Source organism: Oncorhynchus nerka, linkage group LG13 (assembly GCF_034236695.1).
Source record: "Oncorhynchus nerka isolate Pitt River linkage group LG13, Oner_Uvic_2.0, whole genome shotgun sequence".
Lineage (NCBI taxonomy): Eukaryota > Metazoa > Chordata > Actinopteri > Salmoniformes > Salmonidae > Oncorhynchus > Oncorhynchus nerka.
The window spans coordinates 86885959-86909325 of record NC_088408.1 but is presented as its reverse complement, the minus strand read 5'-3'; the positions used below and the strand labels follow the sequence as shown (position 1 = coordinate 86909325).

The window sequence follows — 23367 nt, the reverse complement described above, 5'->3', positions numbered from 1 at the left end:
AGGACCTACCTTACAACAGGCCTACAAGCTCTCAGTCCAGCCTCTCTCAGCCTATTGCAGACAGTCTGAGCATTGATGGAGGGATTGTGCGTTCCTGGTGTAACTCAGGCAGTTGTTGTTGCCATCCTGTACCTGTCCCGCAGGTGTGATGTTCGGATGTACCGATCCTGTGCAGGTGTTGTTACACGTGGTCTGCCACTCTGAGGACAATCAGCTGTCTGTCCTGTCTCCCTGTAGCGCTGTCTTAGGCGTCTCACAGTACAGACATTGCAATGTATTGCCCTGGCCAAATCGGTAGTCCTCATGCATCCTTGCAGCATGTATAAGGCACGTTCACACAGATGAGCAGGAACCCTGGGCATCTTTCTTTTTGTGTTTTTCAGAGTCAGTAGAAAGGTCTCTGGTGTCCTAAGTTTTCATAACTGTGACCTTAATGGACAAACGTCTGTAACCTGTTAGTGTCTTAATGACCGTTACACAGGTGCATGTTCATAAATTTTTTATGGTTCGTTGAACATGGGAAACAGTGTTTAAACCCTTTACAGTGAAGATCTGTGAAGTTATTTGGATTTTTACAAATTATCGTTGAAAGGCAGGGTCCTGAAAAAGGGATGTTTCTTTTTTTGATGAGTTTATGTGCTCCAATCCAGGGTTCCCCAAACTCTGTCCTGGGGCCTCCCTGGGTGCACATTTAGTTTTTTTGCCATAGCACTACACAGCTGATTCAAATAATCAAAGCTTGATGATGAGTTGGTTATTTGAATCAGCTGTGTAGTCCTTGGGTAAAACCAAAATGTTGCATCTGGGTGCCCAGGACCGACTTTGGGCAACACAGTGACTATGACACTACTGTCATCAATATGTCCACTCCTATTTATAGTTTATCTCATGATCTTGATAAAACAACTTTTGTTATGTTGTGATTATGAGATCATTATTATGTTGAGATTACGAATTATTTATTTGATTATTGTCCTCTCTGGAGAAATAGAGATGGTTGTAAAAAAGAAAACTTCTCCTTTTAGAGTCATGAATATTAAACAGACATGGGCGAGGTCTCTTCTAGTTCCCCACGTGAAACCATTTAAACTCACGACCAAACTATATGAGCCTACTTGGTGTAGTTCGTGTAAAATGCTCGTTATACCTTAACAACGTATGGGTTGACTTCAGCAGTTTAACTATATTCGCTACTTTATGAGTACTGTGTTGTAGCTAAATTAGCAAGCTATATTTCCATGGCTTTGAAGTTGATTGGCGTTTCCGAAAATGCAGCAATGCTCCCGGATGATTACGGTTGTATGGTGGCGAATCGTTTCTGTCAGCTTGTGGATGACGATGCCGACCCGTTCGACTTTATAAAACATGCCGAGGTACAGAAGGAGAAGAAAAAGAAAGCAAACCAAATGACAGTGAAGCCTAAAAAACCTGGACAGAGGGAGTCCCAGAAAGATCGGCGGGTCCCCGTTTTAGCCGACAGAGAAGACAACCTGCCAGGAAATGAAACAGGCAGGTGGCTAGTTTAGTAGGCTAGTTAGCAAAGTTAACTAATGGCTGGCACTGCCTAATTGGCTAGCTAATGAAAGCGTCTGTTCTGTCAAAGGGAAATTGTGTGTAGTGCACATGGATTCATTTAATGAAATGGCTACTAGCTAGACACCAAAGAAAGTACTTGGTAAAGCCTGGTTCGGTGTTCTTTCACGTCAATGAAGATGAGAGAAAGGATGCCACTGCAGCAGACTAGAGATGCACCCTACTGCAAGTCTCTCCTGTCGTATGGTTGGGGTGGGTATAATGTGTAAGGTTCCAACAGGAATCTGTTCCAAAAAACTTCGTAAGGTACAAGGTTGCCGACAAAACGCACACAAAGTAGCATGATCAATTCACCTAGCCAACTAGCTGCCGAATAGGCATCAACTCCCCTCGTAGTTTATTCTTAATGTTTGTCCATAGGCTACCAGAGTGAGGGCAGACATTTTTCAGAATAAACGTGGTGAGTGAATTATGAAATGGCAGTTTCTTATTCGGCTATTTTACAACTTTGTATGCGTTTTTTCGGCAACCTGGTTATTTACGATTTTTAACAGATTCCTGTTTGACCGTTCCACAAGTTATACCACCCGTATGGTTGCATTGACGAGCAGAGGGCGCTATGATTCTACCCTGAAAATAACTTCATGCCACTGCGTAATTCTGGCAGTCAGGCCTGCCTAGTCCTATTTCTAAATTGTTTAAATCCAGCTTTCAGTTGATTTAGGTGCTTTCAGCACTGTGCTGATGCGGCAATGTCATTCAGAATGAGTGGCAGAACAATTGGGTGATGTTTCAGTAGACTAGATATATTGGCATACAATGTTATTGTCCACTCAGAAACCGTCTACAGTAAATTTGCCTTATCTCTAGATGATGCATGACAAATTTGACAATTCCATTTCAATCTCTGTTTTCAGGTGGTAAGTGGTCTGCCCGAGGGGGAGGGGTCCAGAATGAGACCAGAAGGTTGGTGGAGGCTGAGAGTGGCACAAGGCGAGGTGTTCTTGGGGAATGCAGGACCAACCAAGAGGAACACCCACCGGAGTACTCCATCCAGAAGTAGGTCCCCTTTCTGTGAAGACGTGACAAATGGAACATTCTCTTGTTCCATCGCCTTCCTGGTGTGGCTATCCTATGAGCTTGGCCAAAGAAGCCTACAATTTTGACACTACAAATGCCATGCTCAAATGAAACTTTATTTCATTACTTTGTGAATTTTTTATTTTTATGTTCTCATATGGCCATCATTAGGACCTTGATGAACTTTCTCCACTTATGTTCTCCCAGGCCAGCTCATTATGCTTATGGCCAAGTTCAAGGAGGTGGCTACAGAAACATGGATACTACCGGTAGCTTCAACCTGAGGGGCAAGAGAGAATATGAACGCCACAGTGGCACGTGAGTGCTTATCAATGTTGCAAATGAGACTTGTGTAAAAGTAATGTCATTGTTTACCACATGGTAAATGTGAAGTTTTCTTGTCTTTCAGAGTCGTCTCCCTTGAGGAGAAGAGAGGAGGACGTGGGTCCTGGAACAGGGGCTGTGTTCAAGACTCTATTTCCATGGGGTGCGTTTACTACCACATGGAGAAGTTACAATAGTAAACCTGTTATTGACTCTTTTACATTATAAATCCTAGCGATGGATGGTTTAGCATGGTTACGATCTTATCTATAGTGATGTAGGGGTGAATGTGAAGCCTGATTCAGGAGGCATCCCACCTGAGGCCGGCCAACAGCCAGCAGAGATGGCGGGAGAGAATCAGTGAGTCACCGCACCTCCACCACAACTCAACTTTTGGGTGATAACAACATTGATAGATACTGGGAAGATGCACAGTGCAACAGGTTTATTTGTTTTTAGCAGTTTTATTTATCCCTGCCATTCATCACAGCCTATCAGACGTGGAGGGGGATGTGGTGGTCCAAGTTGCCATGGAGATGTCTCTGGACGAGTGGAAGGCCCTGCAGGAGCGGCGTCGCCCCAAGGTGGAGTTTAACCTCCGTAAACTGGACTGCAAGGTGCCCTCCAAGGCCAGAGTAATACACAAGTCCAAACGCATTGAGGTGAATGACCACTTCAGATTAGAGCTGTGGATCTTGACCTTTGGCAGGACCCGTACATTCATAAACAATTTGGCATTTATTTCTGTTAAAGTTGACGTGTTTCTGTTGTCTACATTTGGCATTTCCTCTCCTAGAACTTGAAGGCGGCGTCTGTGGAGGAACAGGAAGAGGACTGTCACTTCTCCAGTCTGCGCAGGTCTGCCAATGACATCACTTCCCACGTGGAGTTCAACTTTGACAGCCTGCTGCGCCCCAGCCGAGGGGGGAAGGGACAAGGCGGGGGGGTGACTGAAAGGGTAAGTCTTCTCTCCTTTAGACAAGATGCTGGAAACAGTTAAATTAGGGCAGGGGGGTTTGAGTTCTATACAGACCAGTTTTATTTTGAAGTGAAAGCTGCTGGCAACAGTTAAATTAGGGCAGGGGGGTTTGAGTTCTATACAGACCAGTTTTATTTTGAAGTGAAAGCTGCTGGCAACAGTTTGACCATTTCCTGGTAAAAACATGATTTTTAAAATGAAATACAATGACTGATTACAAATAAATAATCTGACCATTTTGTTAGAACTTATTTCAGAAGCATGAAACAATTTATCCTGTCCCACTTGTATTAATGTCCTGTTGTGCTTCTCTCCAGGCTTACGTCCTAGCCCCAAACCCAGAAGACCCTGATGACTTCCCTGCATTGACTGTGGGGAGATAGGTTACTCACTATATAATCTAATACAATTTTGGGAATTTAGTGTGCCTTTTTATATATAGGGAATTCCTTGTAATACAATTAATCCTTGAGATTAATTGTATTACAAGGAATTCCCTGTTTACATTTGCCTCTTGGTGAAATGGATTGCTCTCTAATAAGCACTGTTTGGTTTGTTGCTATGACAACACAATGGTCTTGTGTACATTTTTTTTTTCTCCTGGCTTGGATTCTGACTGAAGCAATGTTCAATAAGACCTGTGATAAATGCACTGATGGATTGTGTCTTGTTTTACTGTTCCTCTTAAGGACACAACTGCCCAACCGTAAGGGTGTCCTGCCCCAGACAGAATATTGGCAGTCCATTTTCTTACAATTTTCCAATGATTCTACATTTTCAATAGCTACTGTTCGACACCCAGGTGTGATCTACTGTGAACGGCAGACTGTTCCTGTTAATCTGTCTTGTACTTTACACACTTGCGTCTTACCAGTTAAGGGTGTTCTGTGGTGACTTTATGATCTGCAGACACTGTTCAGAACCTTCACAGCACACACTGAACAATTCTCTCATGTGATAAACTATCTACACCTGTTCTCTGCTTTTGTCTAGCACAATTAAGTGTAAGATTTAAGTACAAAGCTTGGAAAACCATGAATGGCACTAGTAAGGGGTGTCCAATAGAGTTCAGTTTGTCACATGTAATTTATAGAATAAGACAATGGTGAGTACAAGTGGTGGGATTTTATTTCAAAGCTGGTATACGCCATTTGCATGATAATCACGAATGAGGTGTCCATTTAGGACTTATCTTTCTGTAATACTTCTGATTGTATGGTTCACAAGTACAAAAATATTTACAAAGTACAAATCAAATGTTTTCAGGGTATCAAATGTGACTTATTTACAGTTAAGTACAGCATCTCAACAAAAATACAGATGAAATGCTTCACTGGGTAAAAGGGCATAGAAATGCAGGCAAATCAGATATTCAGGGTGGCACTGTAGTTACATTTCTATATGCAACATTCAGAAAGATACCCCCTAGACTAGACAGCCCTCTTGAACAAGAATTGACTTGAGCTAGGCTTTTCACAACTTCTCATTAAAGGTTAAATCTGAGCGGTGCCTAGTGCTGACGGACCTTTGTCAACAAGCAAATAAGACGTTAGTCTGGCAGTTCGGGATTGCTGTGGCAACATTCAACGTAAACAAGCAGGCAACGCTTATGTACTGGTAACTTCCAAAATAAAGGAACCTCAAGTGTTGTCAATGTGCCTGGGCATAGATTCTACAAGAGTGGACCTGGTGACAGACACGCACACTCGCTGAGACCCCTCTTTCAAAATCACTGGGTATTTAAATTGCCTAAGTAACTCAAACCTGAGGCGTATACTACGTGCCTGGTTTGAGGAAACTTCCAACTCGGGATAACCAGAAGTGGCTCATCTTTTAGCCAGGTACTTTATGCTGCAATGAATGACTCAGAACTAACTCCACTAATACTGGTCAGCCTCAAGTTTAGGACCAATGAAATAGATTCCCTCCCACAAACATTGTGTCATCACCTTTATATTTCATGAATGCCAGGCTTCCCCAAATGTTTGACCCCCCCCCAAAAAAATATAAAATGTATTTCATGCGTTTTTATAATTTGATGCCAGCAAGCATTTGGCCTCCTTTGATAAATGTTTGTTATATAAGGTTTAGCGCAACTGTGGGTTGTCTTGGTGCAGCAAAACAGGATGCACCTGAGCTCAATTTTGAGTCTCACAGCAAAGGGTCGGAATACTTATGTAATTAATACATTATGGGGTATTGGGTGTAGATTTGAATAAGCCTAATGAAATGTGGATAAAGTGAAGGGGTCTTAATTATTTCCGAATGCACTGTATCACGGTGGTGTATTTAAAAATATATTTAACTAGGCAAGTCAGTTAAGAACAAATTCTTATTTTCAATGACGGCCTAGGAACAGTGGGTTAACTGCCTGTTCAGGGGCCGAACGACATTTGTACCATGTCAGCTCGGGGGTCCAACGCTCTAACCACTAGGCTACCCTGCCGCCCCTGGGGTAACCTAGTGAACGAATAGGTTAAAAGCAAACAACACAGGTTGTAATATGGCTTTTTCCCCCTGGCTTGGCTTCCTCAGTGAATTTACCCACGCACGCTACTGCACGGCTAACACGGAACCCAAACCGGATGCGCGCCTGCGCCATCGTGCAGAAATTTATTTTGTCCCCCCACATCAAACACGATCACGACACACAGGTTAAAATATCAAAACACTGAACCAATTACATAACATTTGGGGACAGGTCAAAAGCATTTAACATTTATGGCAATTTAGCTTGCTAGCTAATTTGTCCTGGGCTATAAACATTGAGTTGTTATTTTACCTGAAATGCACAAGGTCCACTCCTCTGACAATTAATCCACACAAAACGGTCAACTGAATCGTTTCTAGTCATCTCTCCTCCTAGGCTTTTTAAAAACTTTATATTGCGATTGGCAACGTTCATAAATTAGGTGCATTAACGCCACTGACCTCGTTCGTCTTTCAGTCACGTGGGTATATCAAATGAGATGGTACATGGGTACCTGCTTCTATAAACCAATCAGGAGATAGGAGAGGCAGGACTTGCAGCGCGATCTGCGTCACAAATAGAACTTGACTTCTATTTTAGCCCATGGCAACGCAGATGCTCGTGAGCAGTGTGGGTGCAATAATTGAATAATCTAGATTTCTACATTTATTTTGCGACGCAAGCATTGTAGTCAGCCTGTGAGCTGGAATGTGAAGCAAACTGAAGCTAGCTGCCCCCCTTTCAATATACTTTGAATCCCTCAGTTACTTAAGATTTCCTTTATTTTGGCAGTTACATTTGAAATGGCACTAATCCCACTACTTATGGCCAGGACACAGTTTTGTTTCATGATATAAACAGTGAAATATATACATATATATATATAGTAATAAAAAGGGATGGCAAATTAATTCCAAACTAACTGAACATGGTTTACATCTGATTGAATGGGAAGAAAAACTGAGACATCACATTTCCTCATCAACATCCCTTAAAATCAGCAATTGACTGGACTGGTTCAAGTAAAATAAACCCAGTCCCTCTTAAGAAATGAAAACAAAAATCTCCATTTGCAGGAGCTGCAGGTAGACTGTACTCCCTTAGAATTCCAGAACCTCAGGCTCAGCGCAGTAGAGGAGCTCTAGCTTTGGGTATGGAGTGACTGAAGGGACAGAAAGCACACAATTACACCCAGGAAGAGAGAAATGGGACATACAAATCATACACCTCAAAATGCTCAATAACACTACATTCATTAGCTTCTATTCATTAGACCCTAGGGGTAAACAAAAATGTGCCAGATTTGACTATATGCATGCAGTCTTTCCATTATAATAGTAATAAAGGACTAAATGAAAAAGGGGAAGAGGTTGACTGGAGACATTTTGCACACTAACAATAGCATAGAACGGAGCAGTGAGACAAGGATAGAAAAAGGAAATAGATACCATAGTCTCGTAAAGCGCATTGATTGTAAAGAACATCGAGTTTTCCGTCCTCTGGACACAGTGCGTCTGCTAAGAGGGAAATTACAAAGAAGAAAACAAGGGAAAGGAAAGGGACACGTGATTCCCCTTGTAGAACAATGATTCATGTCAGCAGAATCTCAAACAGCTTATGACAGGATGCCAGTGTCTGAAAGCAAGGAGACCGTGTGAGCAGTAAAGTCCAGAAGAAGCTATAGCCAGTCATACTTCTGGATCAGCCATTCTAATAGAACATGCACGGAGCCATAGGGAGTGTGAAGCGCTGCAGAGAGTATTCCAAGTGTTTGAGCTGGAGCGTTGAGAGCTTGAAAGTTTTTGGAAGGTCATGTGAAATGCAAAGGCTCAGTTAAGCAGACCTTGGTATGTGGAGGACCAACGGAGTAGGAGAGAATGAGGTTGAGCCCAGAGAAAGAGATTGAGGAGAGGCTAGGTGGGCTTGCCTTCTGAGGGGCCTGCAGCATGTTTAGGTTGGGCAGGTTGCCTGTGCTGCCTGTGTTGGTGGTTGTGTCTCTATGGCAGCCACTGGACTCACAGCACACTGGCTCTCTGTCGCTGGCCACTACATGCATGCTGCCTAGAGACCTGGCTAGTCTGGAGCTGCACAGGGAGCTGGCGGAGAGGGAATGGGTTATTGGAACCATGAATGGCTATGGCTGGTTCTGTCCAGTTTACTTTACACACGTGTCAACTCTTTTCTGTATGACTGAGTAAACAAAGAGTTGCAACGCAAGCCATTTAATATGAATATACAGCTAGTAAATATGAGAAATAGTGCCCGAGCCAAAACTTAAGTTACACACACCCAATATTAACTTTCACATAAATCATGTCAATGAAAGTAGTAGTTTGAATTCTCTAGGACGGCTCATTGGAGACATTGCCACTAACCTGCCCCCCACACTGTTGGCAGGCAGCGAGGTTCTGGTTCTTTTCCTATTGTCTGAGGCATCAGGCCCACTAGACTGCAGGACAATCCTGAAGCAGACACACAACTCACACTTTAATGGTGATGCTCAACGTCCTCAACGGGCATGTATTTAAAAAGTGAGTGTGTGAGACATTCAGGATGTGTTTAAGTACCTTAAAGACTGCGATGAGGACCTGGTGTGAATCTTGTTCTCTTCTTGTCTGTAAATAAACACAAACACACACAATATTTCAACACCAACAGCAAGCGAGGGGAAAAGACAGGAGGAGATGCCAAGACTGAAGGTGGGAGGGAGAGAGCAAACAGGCAGCAACTGCAGAATATTCCAGAATTCTAAGATCATTGATCCATGTACATTTAATTATTCTTGTAATGCAATGGACCCTCATTCATTAACCTAAGGCTCAGAGAGGTTCAAATTAGTCATCCCCAACTTTAAAAGTTTGACCCAAAGCAAGTGGAATGTGAGGCAATAATAGCATTGTTGTTTGCTCAGGTTCTGGAGGCCTGAGAGGTAAAATATTAGCTAGTTGATTTATTAGTGCACTTAATTATTCATTTGATAAATATCTCCTTTGATAAATTAATTGAAGTGCAACATTTAGTGGTGTGTGTAAGGGATTTGCATTGGCTTTGCAGCGAAGGGAACCATTATTCCAAAACAGAGATTCAAGGAGTGAAATGTAAAGGCTATGGTTATTACTTGTCGTACTTAAAGTTAAACCTCAGGACAACCATTGTCAGCCAAGGAGGACACAGCGTTAAAAATAACAGACCATCGAAACGCGATTCCTGCCCTCCTCATTTTCAAAAACGTAAACTTCCTTTGCAGCCAGGGTGTGACAAACGTGTAGCCGGTTTAGAAGTGTAAAGTTAGGTGAGGATGGTGGGCGGGAGACAGGGCCAGGCACATAAACTGGTGTTGAGGAGGGGGTAAATAAAGGAAGGGATACACTTACAGCATTCTCAGTTAGACTCCGGAAGGGGGAAGGGTTTGGGGGACAGACTGGCAGGAGAGCTCAGTGAACTCCTAACCCGTCTATACAGAAATGCAGGATGGAAGAAGGGAAGCCATACACAATCCACCACAGGGCAAGGCTACACAGGGACGAGAGCAGCATGGCTACCAACCATCTAAGAGGGGGAAAACATCCAACAAACAGAACAGAAACAAAAACATGACAGAGAGAAAGGAAGGATAGACAGAGAGAATCTCACTTTTTCTCCTCCCCACGGACTGGGTCAGGCACAGCCAACAGAAACGCCCCGTCATGAGTCCTACACATCCACTAGCCTGGGTGACAGACCCTTTCTACTAAAGCCATCTGGTTGTCTTGCTTGACAAAAGTAAGAAAGTGGTATTATTACATGCTGAAACTGTTAGGCACCCAGGCTACATATTCACTAGCAGAACCAGGCTAACAAGTAAAGCCTTTTCACATTACACCACAGCAGAAAGGGGTACCTGCAAGGTTTTCACTAACTACTCAAGTCTCACCTAAGTTCTGGCATTGATTTTAGACAACTTGTTTTCCACAGCATGCTAAAAGTGTTTCCCAAACGGTGGACTGGGCCTTTGACACTATGCAGTGATAATAGCACCTTTCAGTCTACCATCTTCTATAATTGCAGAGGTATAGGCCTAAGAGTGGTTTAAAACTGGGGAAACATGAAAGCTTGCTTCTAGTTCTGTAAGACTGAATTCAAAGACACGATGCATATATAGGCCTAGTCATAGCTTCATACACACACACACAGTTGAAGTCGGACGTTTACATACACCGTAGGCAAATATATTTAAAAACTCAGTTTTTCACAATTCCTGACATTTAATCCTAGCAAAAATTCCCTGTCTTAGGTCAGTTAGGATCACCACCTATTTTAAGAATGTGAAATGTCAGAACAGTAGAGAGAATTATTTATTTCAGCTTTTATTTCTTTCATCACATTCCCAGTGGGTCAGAAGTTTACATACACTCAAATAGTTTTTGGTAGCATTGCCTTTACAATGTTTAACTTGGGTCAAACATTTCAGGTAGCCTTCCACAATAAGTTGGGTGCATTTTGGCCCATTCCTCCTGACAGAGCTGGTGTAACTGAGTCAGGTTTGTGGGCCTCCTTGCTCGCATATGCTTTTTCAGTTCTGCCCACAAATTTTCTATAGGATTAAGGTCAGGGCTTTGTGATGGCCACTCCAAAACCTTGACTTTGTTCTCCTTAAGCCATTTTGCCACAACTTTGAAAGTATGCCTGGGGTCATTGTCCATTTGGAAGACCCATTTGTGACCAAGCTTTAACTTCCTGACTGATCTCTTGAGATGTTGCTTCAATATATCCACATAATTTTTCTTGCTCATGAGCCATCTATTTTGTGAAGTGCACCAGTCCCTCCTGCAGCAAAGCACCCCCACAACATCATGGTTGGGATGGTGTTCTTCAGCTTGCAAGCCTCCCCCTTTTCCTTCAAACATAACGATTGTCATTATGGCCAAACAGTTCTATTTTTGTTTCAGTAAACCAGAGGACATTTCTCCAAAAAGTACGATTTTTGTCCCCATGTGCAGTGTGCGGTCTGGCTTTTTTAATGGCAGTATTGGAGTAGTGGCTTCTTCATTGATGAGTGGCCTTTCAGGTTATGTCGATATAGGACTTGTTTTACTGTGGATATAGATACTTTTGTACCTGCTTCCTCCAGCATCTACACAAGGTCCTTTGCTGTTGTTCTGGGATTGATTTGCACTTTTCGCACCAAAGTACGTTCATCTCTAGGAGACATAACGCGTCTCCTTCCCGAGCGGTATGAGGGCTGTGTGGTCCCATGGCGTTTATACTTGCATACTATTGTTTGTACAGATGAGCGTGGTACCTTCAGGCGTTTGGAAATTGCTCCCAAGGATGAACCAGACTTGTGGAGGTCTATATTTTATTTTCCTGAGGTCTTGGCTGATTTCTTTGGATTTTCCCATGATGCAAGCAAAGAGGCACTGAGTTTGAAGGAAAGCCTTGAGGTACACCTCCAATGGACTCAAATGATGTCAATTAGCCTATCAGAAGCTTCTAAAGACATGACATAATTTTCTGGAATTTTCCAAGCTGTTTAAAGGCAGTCACCTTAGTGTATGTAAACTTCTGACCCACTGGAATTGTGACACAGTGAAATGTAAGTGAAATAATCTGTCTGTAAACAATTGTTGGAAAAATTACTTGTGCCATGCACAAAGTAGGATGTCCTAACCGACTTGCCAAAACTATGGGCACAAACCCACCTTTGCTGGACCAGACAGGACTGGCAGAAAATGCTCTTCACTGATAAGTCGCGGTTTTGTCTCACCAGGGGTGATGGTCGGATTCGCGTTTATCGTCAATGGAATGAGTGTTACACCGAGGCCTGTACTCCAGAGCAGGATCGATTTGGAGGTGGAGGGTCCGTCATGGTCTGGGGCGGTGTGTCACAGCATCATTGGACTGAGCTTGTTGTCATTGCAGACAATCTCAACGCTGTGCTTTACAGGGAAGACATCCTCTGCCCTCATGTGGTACCCATTCTGCAGGCTCATCCTGACATGACCCTCCAGCATGACAATGCCACCAGCCATACTGCTCTTTCTGTGCGTGATTTCCTGCAAGATCGAAATGTCAGCCCGGCTCTCAATCCCATTGAGCACGTCTGGGACCTGTTTGAATCGGAGGGTGAGGGCTAGGGCCATTTCCCCCAGAAATGTCTGGGAACTTGCAGGTGCCTTGGTGGTAGAGTGGGGTAACATCTCACAGCAAAACTGGCAAATCTGGTACAGTCCATGAGGAGGAGATGCACTGCAGTACTTAATGCAGCTGGTGGCCACACCAGATACTGACTGTTACTTTTGATTTTGACCCCCCCCCCCTTTGTTCAGGGACATATTATTCAATTTCTGTTAGTCACATGTCTGTGAAACTTCTCCGGTTTATGTCTCAGTTGTTGAATCTTGTTATGTTCTTACAAATATTTACACATGTTACGTTTGCTGAAAATAAACGCAGTTGACAGTGAGGACGTTTCTTTTTTGCTGAGATATATAAAGGCCTACACACCTGAAGAATGGCTTCACAATGTGTGTGTGAATACAAATCACCTAATTCTTTTTTATTAAAGTAATAAATAAAAATCTGCCAAATGTTGTCCCACAGAGAACACCAAGGGCATGTCACAATCACATGTAGGCTACTCTCATAAGTCTGTAAAGGTGCCTGTGGCAGATAGTGGTCAATTAAGGATATAAATTGAGACTTACTGGCAATAAGAGCAATATAATTCCAAAGACAAGAGTACAAGGGACAGAAGTAGCCTATGGTGCTCGAACCTTTACTACCACAAGAGTCCGAGGGATTTTTCCAAGACAGATGTGAGCTTGGTTCAATAGAGGACTTTTAAGCAGGAGGAAGCAAGGCTTGAACAGTACACAGGCAGTGCCCAGTCACAAACACAATGGAAAAATATACATTTGCAGCATTTTATATTCAACCCGGCCCAACACTTAATACATATTACACACATACAATACAGAGGCCATGCATGTCAAAGGTTAAATCATGCTTTTAGTCGTGCATTGGTAAAAAAACAGATCACACGTGCCCACAGTCAATGTTGCATTGTGCATTTTAGTCCCTTTCACAGAGGGGAAAAAAATAAAAAGGTAGCTAGATTATTATGATTCAGTTTATTAGGAGTTTAAGGTTTGGCCTGTGATTCACAGCATCTCAGAGCATATTGGTGTATCCATGATGGAGAAACCACATTCTGTCTCACATCAATAGTACAAGTAGTCCTACAATGGATTCTCACCCTTGCTAGCCTGTGCAGATCAAAGCAGCACGTGCCAGAACAGGTGACCAAAATCATTAATCACATTATGCATCCATCCACTGCCTATCTTATCTTACTGCGGTCACCCAAAAGCCACACATCCATTGGCATGGCACAATTTATACAGGAAGAGGAAGCTAGTCAGACAGGAAGTGACATGCACTTACCTCCATTATACAAAACCTCACTTCCTCTCTCTCTCTGTTTTTTCCCCCCTCTGTCTCTCTGCTACATTTTAAAATGCAGACACTCCAGACAGCACTCTGGCCACACGATGCCTAAGAGGCTCCAGCAATGTACTACCGCTTGCCTGCCACGGGATAACAAAACCCACAGCCATAGGTGTACACAGTTGCCTGCAAACTGTCCATGTTGGCACCAAATGTTCCACAACAACAACATTCTCATTTGGATTCTCATTGGATGTGCCAACATGGGACCCTTTAAATTGCAAATATGGCACTCATTAAAATAGTAAAGTATGCCTAGCCCACATGGGCTAGGCATACTTTACTAGGCATACTTTGAATGACTACTTTCAGTCATTCAACATAGCCAGTATAATCAACAATCAATTCGTGTTAGGATCCTGAGTGGCAGCTATATGATATGGTTCTGAGGCAGTCAGTGGAAAATAAGCCATGATTACTAGACCAAATACATGGCACAAACAATCTGACTGTTATATTAAGGTAATTAAAGCTGTAAAACTAAGCTAAACTCCATTCAACCCAAACCTGTATAGAAACCAATAGTAGATGGGTATAATGGGCCAGCTATCTTGAGGCAAAAATCAAATACTTGTCACCCAAGAATGCATGGTGGGGCATGAAATGACCTGAAAAAAGGACACCCTACAACAATATCAAAGGATCTCAAGTCATAATCCAGATGAAACCTCAACTTCCTCTAATCATCAAAATGACTTGGCTAAACTGACTACACAGGCTGCTCCTATCCCCCCCGAATCAAGTCAGTGTGATGCATGGTGGGAGTTGTAGGCAGATCGGAGACTTACGAAAGGGAACCTGTAGTTGTTCTCGCCTGCCTCTTGCTCTTCAGGGCTCGCAGTTTATCACCCTGGGTGATGCCATTCCTCTCCTCATCGTCACTATACTGAGGAAGATAGAAGAGGGAGATAAACATTCAAAGAATGTGTAAAAAAAGAAAAGGACACGAATACATTTGCTTACCATTCCCTCCCTTCTTTATGTGAAGGTATATTCAATTTCTGCATATTAAATAAAACCAGAAAGGATTTCCAAAATTCTCACCAGTTCTGCCTCTTCCTTTTTGGACATCCTGCTTTTGTTGCTGCCGTTGATAGTGATATCATCAACCCCCGACAGGATTCTGGTGACGGCCAGCTTGCCGTTCTCCTGCTCGTTCATCTTCTCCCGGAAAACATCTCCCTCCGACCACAAGCTGATCTGCTTACTGCAGCATCGTGAGAAAAAACAGCAATCAAGTTGTACATCTCCCTACAAACAAATTGGTTACTGATCAACAATTGACCCTCAACTCAATCAAAGAGCTCCCAGAACTGAAACACTTGAGTTGAATCTGGCGCGTTAGTGCTGGGTTGGAACAAAAGCATGCCTGTGGCTCCCCTGGTGACCACTGATCTATACAGTAAAATCCGTCACAACAATGGATTGAATCTAGATAAAAATCAGACACATACTCTTCCACAAAGTTTTGTTGTGGTCCGATGACTGATCCTGGCCGGCAGATCCTCATCCAGGCGATGGCCTCAGACGCAGTCAGGCGGTAGTGCTTCATCATGTAACAGCCTATCAGAGTGCCTGTTCGTCCCAGACCCGCTGAAAAATGTCGGCGTTGGTTAAATACATAGTTATTGATCAGACTTTTCGTGCAAATCTTTCCCATTCGTTTGGGACAGAGGCCTACACATTTTTGGGGAAATATGGCCTCCACTCAACTCCAGATGGTATAAAAGGATAACATAATGAGGTCTTGTACCTTTGCAGTGAACAGCGATAGCTCCATCTGCATTCTCACAGATGTTGAGGAACTTCCTGACGATGGCGTCATTTGGCGTGCTTCCGTCCACGAAGAAGAGGTCGTGGTGCTCGAAGCCCATGTCAGTGAAGCGCTTGGCATCGTACATCTTCTTGTTGAGACGGACGATGGCTGTGATGTTGTGTTTCCTGAAATAAGGAAAGTAGGCCTCGGGGGCATGGAGAGGGTAACCTGAAGAGAGAACAAGGGTTTTGTAGAAAGATGTCATTGAAAAAAAATACATACAAAAAAATCTGTACACCTGAAGTAACATATTTGTGCACAGATGTGTAGCTGAAGTGTACGCACAGTGTATACTTGTAAAACAAACAATTATTTGATTACGGTCTGTGACTGAAATATTGCATGTTATTCGATATCCACTTTGCAAGTATACGCTTCTACACAGTATAAGGGAGGTCATTTCCCAGTCATTCTCAGTAGGGAAAATATCCCAATTTGGCAGCATGTCCTTACATCTCAGATTGCAGAAAGCTAATGTGGAGGGTTTCACATACCGTTCTCTATTTTGCTTTTTGGATGAGGGCCGCTGAACGCTAGGAACTTCCCAGGAATAATCCAGTTGAAATCTCCATTTTCTGCTCTCTGCAAAAAAGAGATGTGGACAGAATTATGAATCACTTATTGATGTTTACTCAACTTGCATTCTGAAGTATGATAATGAAAACGTACCTCATAATGCTCGTATTCCTCCACATCAAACTGAGAGAAATCAAGCCAGCCAAACTGCAGAGCCTGAAGAGAAAATTAATGGAAGTTAAGAGTTCCATGCTCCAAATAAAATAACGCAATATTTCTTAAATGTCATAACTGTGCATCTGCAAATTAACTTGTTAGTCTAACATCAGACTGACTGAAGCAGTGTACCTTGTATATGGCGCGCAGGCAGTCGAGAATGTTCAGATTGTACATACAAGTTCCAAAAGAGGCATCTCTGTTTAAAGCAAACCAGAAACAATCCAAATCAACTCCATCTTTTTAAAGCATTCATACCACATTTATAAGTAGAGATGCACGATATATCAGTGAACATATCGGAATCGGACGATATTAACTAAAAATTCCAACATCGGTATTGGCCAATGTCTAATTTAACACCCCGATGTGCAAAACCGATGTTAAAGCTGACGTGCATACCTATATAACGTAGGTACATGACGTGCATACCTATATAACGTACATACATGACGTAATGACGCCACGGAAAATGATGCGCTACACGTGCAACACAGCATTCCTAACCTAGCCCACAATGTCTGCTGTGTGGATCGAGCAGTCAAGCAGTCATTTGAAAGAGTAACACAATTTCAACGAGACAACTCAAAGGCTAAATCCATTAAAGCCAAGATAATGGATTTCATTGCCCTTGACAATCAAGCGTTCTCTGTCGTGGGTGATGTTGGCTTTCACCGACTGGTCAAGCACCGGTACACACTACCAAGTGCTCTATTTTTCAGATGTTGCCCTACCGGAGTTAACACAGTAATAGCGTCACTGCTATTAGCTTCACGAAATGCATACTATGGAACACCGTTTGGGTCTTTGCGTGTCAAAAAAGATACAGCAGCACTGTCAAAGCTGTACAAAAAAAGTCTGCAAACAAGCAAACACCGGACACAAACCATGTGTTTACAATACCGCGTTGGTAATAAAGTATAACTTGTTTGACCGCAACTTCTGGGGTAGCTAGCTTTAGCTTGGTACCTAGTTAGCACAAATACAACCAACCTGAAAACAATGATCAGTAGAACCTGCAGTCATTTTCATTATTCTTAGCAATGATTTAGGAATCGTTGTGAGTAAGTATTAGCTAGGTTGCCACTTGTTGTTCACCTATTGAAATTGAACTTCAGTTCATTAAAATTAATATGTAGCCAGCTACTTAACTCTGTTGCCCAAAGCTAACGTTATAAGCTGCCAGCTAGCTTCATCGGGCTAGTGAGGCTTGACCACACCAGGCTATGTGTTGTGAAAATATCCACAATAAGGATTAGGCACAAGTGGAATTTGCAGTTTGCTTTCAAAATAAAAGTATGTAATTGACAGTAATGCAAATTATTACATATAGTAGAATTATGCCCTACATTTATTTTTAAGGCTAACCGCAAAGACCAAAATAAATAAAAAAATGTCACCTTTATTTAACCAGGTAGGCCAGTTGAGAACAAGTTCTCATTTACAACTGCGACCTGGCCAAGATAAAGCAAAGCAGTGCGACACAAACAACACAGAGTTACACATGGGATAAACAAACGTACAGTCAATAACACAACAGAAAAAAAGTCTATATACAGTTTGTGCAAATGGCATGAGGAGGTAAGGCAATAAATAGGCAATAAATAGGCCATGGTAGCGAAGTAATTACAATTTAGCAAATTTACACTGGAGTGATAGATGTGCAAGTAGAAATACTGGTGTGAAAAAAGTAAATAAAAACAATATGGGGATGAGGTAGGTAGATTGGATGGGCTATTTACAGATGGGCTGTGTACAGCTGCAGCGATCGGTTAGCCGCTCAGAGAGCTGATGTTTAAAGTTGGTGAGGGAGATAAGTCTCCAACTTCAGCGATTTTTGCAATTCATTCCATTCATTGGCAGCAGAGAACTGGAAGGAAAGGAAGCTAAAGCAGGTGTTGGCTTTGGGGATGACCAGTGAGATATACCTGCTGGAGCGCGTGCTATGGGTGGATGTTGTTATCGTGACCAGTGAGCTGAGATAAGGCGGAGCTTACCTAGCAAAGACTTATAGATGACCTGGAGCCAGTGGGTCTGGCGATGAATATGTAGCAAGGGCCAGCAGACAAGAGCATACAGGTCGCAGTGGTGGGTGGTATATGGGGCTTTGGTGACAAAACGGATGTCACGGTGATAGACTGCATCCAGTTTGCTGAGTAGAGTGTTGGAGGCTAATTTGTAAATGACGTCGCCGAAGTTGAAGATCGGTAGGATAGTCCGTTTTAAGAAGGTAAGTTTGGCGGCGTGAGTGAAGGAGGCTTTGTTGCGAAATAGGAAGCCGATTCTAGATTTAATTTTGGATTAGCTACTATTGTGGCTAATCCTTATTGTGGCTAGCGTCACATAGATGGGTCCGACCACCATTAATCAAATAAGCACTGTCTTATAAATTAGGGTTATTTTAGGTGACACCTAGCTATATAGTTAGCTATAGTTTTGCTATGTTTTTGGCGAAGAACATTGTTTGCATCCATAAGCAAGCTAGCTTTTTTTTAATGACCAGCACTAAGTGCGCGAGACAACTTTACCAGCATATGTATCGATGAATCGTTGTGACATATGAAATACGAGTGATAGTGTAATCAATGTGTAATAACTACGTAAAAAATGATAATGTGACGTGCAGTTATATTCAGGTCCTGATTGGTCAACAAGCTTATTTGACACGTCAAATTGTGTTAAATAGTATATTTTTAGACACGTAAAGACCCAACGGCGTTCCATAGCAAAGACCCAAACAGCGTTCCATAGAAATCCTGGTTGAAAATGAAACGACTGAACAAATGAACAATGAAACAGCACAGCAAGTAAGTGAAAGAAATAGGTTTTGATTATGTTTTACTGGTAATGGGAACATACGTAAATGCCAACAAAATAACTTTTTGGTCAGTGTGGTGTGTGTAACCTTTATTTAACTAGGCAAGTCAGTTAAGAACAAACTCTTATTTACAATGACGGACTACCCTGGTCAAACCCGGACCACGCTGGGCCAATTGCGCGCCGCCCTATGGGACTCCCAATCACGGTCGGATGTGATACAGCCTGGATTTGAACCAGTGACTGTAGTGATGCCTCTTGCACTGAGATGCAGTGCCTTAAACCGGTGGTCCATGTGTGATTTTTAACTATTTAACTGTACTAGAATGCTTCAAAGGCCAATAAAATTGTAAATATTGGTTATCGGCATCGTTTTTTTTACAAGGAAAATGTTGGATATCGGCCAAAAAAAGTCATATCGGTGCATCACTATTTATAAGGTACAAATACATATCAAATTACAGCTCCACACAGCATGATAAAAACTTAATGACATTGATCAATTGTCATAGACACTACTTTCTAACATATGCTCTTGAGAAGTTCCTCACTCTGTGAAGTTCTCCTTCAGTGTGTGTGTGTGTTTACCTGAAGGACAGGTAGGTAGAGTTCCTGGACACCAGTAGACTGTAGGCTTCCTCTGGCGTCTTCTGCAAATGCATCACCTTGAAACAAACAGGCCAGTATTATGGAGAAACTACTAATGGATAGCAACATTTTAAAAGAAGATACACAAGCACTTTTAGTGTACGGTAACATGTAATACATCATGACTCAGGGCTATCAACGGGTATGACTTCTCTGCTGAGTGAGAAATACTTACTGCATATGAACCAATAAGATAGGCAGCATTGGCTTGTTTCTTATTATCTCCACAGGTATAGAAGACTATCTTCTTCTTTGCTAGTGTGAATGACTGCTCCAGATGTGGTGAAACGAAAACAAAATAACAATGTTAATACAATTCTGCACATCACTACACACATCACTATCACTACTTGGCCTGGACATCTAAAACCCTGCCAACATTCTCTTCAGAATATACAAGCATTAACCCCTTCTCTGACTGGTGTGACATAACTTCTATTTGGTTAGGCTGAGAGAACTGTTGACTATTAACTGTCAGTTCTCTGTCAGCGTGTGTGTCGAGGTTGAGTTTCTTTACCTTGAGCTTTTTAGTGAGTTTGCAACAAAAGCGATAGAACATGGCCAGGTTGAGCGGGCCAAAGTCTGCATAGAAGCTGGGAGAGAGAGAGAGAACAAGGCACAGACAGGTTAGGTTGACTGTTAAAGGAAAGTTTCATTAGAGACTATTCAGAAAAGTCAAACATTGAGAACGTTACAGATAGAAAAAGTTATTTTTTGCATGACCACCTATTCTCTTTGACAATACCTTATCTACATTATATATTCATATGTGAGTGTTCCGTAATGTTGCACCGGTCTTTTAACCAACGGATTTAATCAATTAACCCACTACCCAAAATTAAGCCCCAGATGAAGACCTATGGGTGGAGACATTTATTGTGACAATAACCATATTTCGGAGCATGTTTAACTATGTGAACTTCACTCTTAGCTGATGGACATTCATACACCACACCTTCTATCAGACAGCGTTCTAAACCTTTTATAGTGAAGTTTTATTAGAGCTCATAAAAACAATACAGTATGCCTACTATTAGTGGGACCAAGGTAAGATACAATTAAAATTGACAACATGAACTCCCTTTCATGATTGAAAAATAAATACATATTTGTTTTATGTAACCTTTTCATCAGGGAGCCATACTGAGACCAAGGTCTCTTTTATAGATGACCTCCGAATTACAGAATACAGACACATCAAAAATATTAATATATAATGCATCTGAAATGGCTTATAAAACTGACTGAGCAGATATCAAAACAATATACTAGTGAACTGCAAATGGCACAGTCTTTTGGATATGGTCTACAAACATCCTGTAATATAAAGTACCCACTTCTCATATGACAGCTCTTCATCTATGCAGAAGAAATGTCTGTCAGCTGTGCTTTTAATCTTCTGCTGCAGTATGGCGAAATACAGTTGATCTTGAGAAAAAAAAATATACAACAAGAAAGGGGGTTTAAAAAGCTTTGCTTGGCATATGGACAGTCAAACAAACATACAACGTAGCTACGACTGAATGCATGTTAATTGGGACAATGTATGGACAAAACAAATGTAACACATCCTACACGTCACACGTGTCAGTTTGAATTTGAATTTCCCCCGGAAATGCCTCGACGGACTAATGTCTGCAGGTTTTGTTTGCTTTCAGAAAAGCACTTACCTTTGACGATTTCAATGCTTTTACTTGTGACATTGTCCTCGGTCATTCTGATATCGACTTGAGCCAACAATAAGTTACCAAATCAAGTTCAACGGCAATTGCTTGCCGTCTTTACTTAATAGACGCACCTAAATAATAACTTAAACGTCTGTCATAGGCACAGACCAGCACAATAACATACACACTCAGTAGGTTAAACAAAATATATTTTCTATATCCCGTGAAATTAAAACGCCCCACTGAAGCGAACTGCATGTGGTAAAGACTACCACTCAGAAACCATAGAAAGTGTGACAATTATTTTTTAAATAGCCTAGCATAATGCTTTGCTGGGCAAGGGCTATAAATGTGTCTGCCGTCCGTCTCAGTTAACAAAATCTCTCAACATATACTGATATGACAAATAAAACGTGAACTGATTTAGCGACGAAAAAATAAATGCCCGCATAGGAGAGGTGCTACGTACTCTGCTCAAACCGAGTTATGAAGGAAACTCATAAACGCCCCCTCTGCAACAATGTAACGCTCTCGCGTAACGTGATTGGTTCAAGGAAACGGTAAACGCTACACAGTTGCATGGTTGGCAGGCCAATCATCCTACATTCTAGCATGAGGATTTTTAAAGTTCATTTGAGATTCTAATTGGAACGCTGCCCAAGCCGTTGCTAGGAGATTAGTTTCGCTTGGCCAATATAAATATATTTCCTACTTTGACGGAACACTTCCAACGTAGTCCTCAAGTGAGGAATGGGCACGTTAGATCAAGCGATGTGTTGAATTAATTGCAACAATTTTTCTTACCAAGCTATAACAGAACAATAATGTTTGGTTGGTTCTACAGGACTGTAGCCTATCATGCAGGAGGTAGCCTAATAAATAGCCTACAATTGACGTATTGTTTCTGTGTGCAAGAAACTCAATGAAAAATAACAAGTGAGACAACTTAATTTAGTGCTGCTCGGTTTATAAAACAGCCTAATTATCAGCCTTTTGATTCAGATTTATTTGAGCCTATTCTCATTTCGGGGTCATAAAGGTTTCTGCGTTTTTCTGATGCTCATGGTCAATATAGAAATAGGCCTAGACGAAAATGAATAAATTGGGGTATATGTGATCTGACTGCAGCATTGGTCACTGCATTTACGCAGCAGCATAAAAATGCATCCAAATGTAGATTAGGAAAAGACACAAGGGGAATATAGCCTGCATCATAGAAGCTCTAAATGAGTTGTTTTTCATTCAGGCTGTCATGTCTGACATGCCATCAAAAGGCGGACAACGTAGTGTCCCAACGATAATATGTAGTCAATACTGTACTTCAATGCGTTAGCGATTTGGAACCGATGGTGTCGCCATTTTAGGTCAAAACAGCTGCAGGAAAATCAATTGTAGTTCTAACAGTCAGCCACATCTTAATATCTGCATTCAGACACCGCAAGGCCAGGTAGCCTATTGTATTTGCACAAAGCTTGCTCTAAACAGAGTAAGTAGCCTACGACAGGATCCATTTTCCCCCAGTCTCTTTACCTGATATTATACTAATGTAAATATCTGACTTTGGCTCCGCCTCCTCTCTTTGAGCTGCAAAACGCTTTTTCCTTGACTCGGGTCGCCTCTTCTCGCTTTTGCGCTTCATTCTCGCTTTTAAGCATGCACTGCCAGCATCTCCAAATCGCGCAGTAAGATATCCTGTCTGCAGTGGGGTTGTCCTAGTTTACGGTGCTTTATTTGATGCTCTCTTTTGCTCTTTAGCTACAGTGTCATCCGAAACACAGTTGTTCGTTCTCCCTCAGTTTTTCCTCTGGTGACG

The 23367-nt window shown here is 42.0% G+C and overlaps 2 protein-coding genes across 10 annotated transcripts; one reads left to right on the top strand and one right to left on the bottom strand.

The window, feature by feature from the left end:
• The first annotated feature begins 1071 nt into the window (after positions 1-1071).
• LOC115140315 (intracellular hyaluronan-binding protein 4-like) lies at positions 1072-4568 on the top strand. Its single transcript, XM_029678642.2, has 8 exons — positions 1072-1509; positions 2451-2592; positions 2821-2931; positions 3023-3100; positions 3211-3297; positions 3428-3599; positions 3734-3895; positions 4234-4568. Exons 1-8 carry the CDS (start codon positions 1239-1241, stop codon positions 4297-4299), a joined length of 1089 nt encoding a protein of 362 aa, XP_029534502.2. The 5' UTR covers positions 1072-1238; the 3' UTR covers positions 4300-4568.
• A 458-nt stretch (positions 4569-5026) lies between these two features.
• LOC115140313 (dual specificity protein phosphatase CDC14A-like) lies at positions 5027-23367 on the bottom strand. 9 transcript variants are annotated; one of them, XM_029678630.2, is made up of 17 exons: positions 23085-23367; positions 21225-21315; positions 20405-20480; positions 20063-20155; positions 19828-19904; positions 16555-16621; positions 16360-16422; positions 16185-16272; positions 15628-15858; positions 15329-15467; positions 14919-15081; positions 14663-14760; positions 8954-9001; positions 8762-8848; positions 8314-8482; positions 7835-7903; positions 5027-7548 (listed from the first exon to the last, which is right to left on the bottom strand). In XM_029678630.2, the coding sequence occupies exons 1-17, from the start codon at positions 23191-23193 to the stop codon at positions 7528-7530; spliced, it is 1689 nt and encodes a 562-aa protein (XP_029534490.1). In that variant the 5' UTR covers positions 23194-23367; the 3' UTR covers positions 5027-7527. The 9 variants fall into 9 exon arrangements, 8 of the variants coding, with proteins under 8 accessions (XP_029534490.1, XP_029534492.1, XP_029534493.1 ...); XM_029678632.2 differs by having other exon boundaries at positions 7835-7900; XM_029678633.2 differs by lacking the exon at positions 23085-23367 and adding an exon at positions 21558-22202.

Excerpts from the sequence above, each read along its gene's own strand:
- LOC115140315 (XM_029678642.2), top strand. The coding sequence starts at position 1,239 with ATGGCTTTGAAGTTGATTGGCGTTTCCGAAAATGCAGCAATGCTCCCG. Across the intron at positions 3,101-3,210 it reads CAAGACTCTATTTCCATGGG|TGATGTAGGGGTGAATGTGA; the intron begins GTGCGTTTACTA and ends TCTTATCTATAG. Across the intron at positions 3,600-3,733 it reads ACAAGTCCAAACGCATTGAG|AACTTGAAGGCGGCGTCTGT; the intron begins GTGAATGACCAC and ends TTCCTCTCCTAG.
- LOC115140313 (XM_029678630.2), bottom strand. The coding sequence starts at position 23,193 with ATGAAGCGCAAAAGCGAGAAGAGGCGACCCGAGTCAAGGAAAAAGCGT. Across the intron at positions 21,316-23,084 it reads TTACATTAGTATAATATCAG|ATCAACTGTATTTCGCCATA; the intron begins GTAAAGAGACTG and ends TTTTTTCTCAAG. Across the intron at positions 20,156-20,404 it reads AACTCACTAAAAAGCTCAAG|TCATTCACACTAGCAAAGAA; the intron begins GTAAAGAAACTC and ends CATCTGGAGCAG.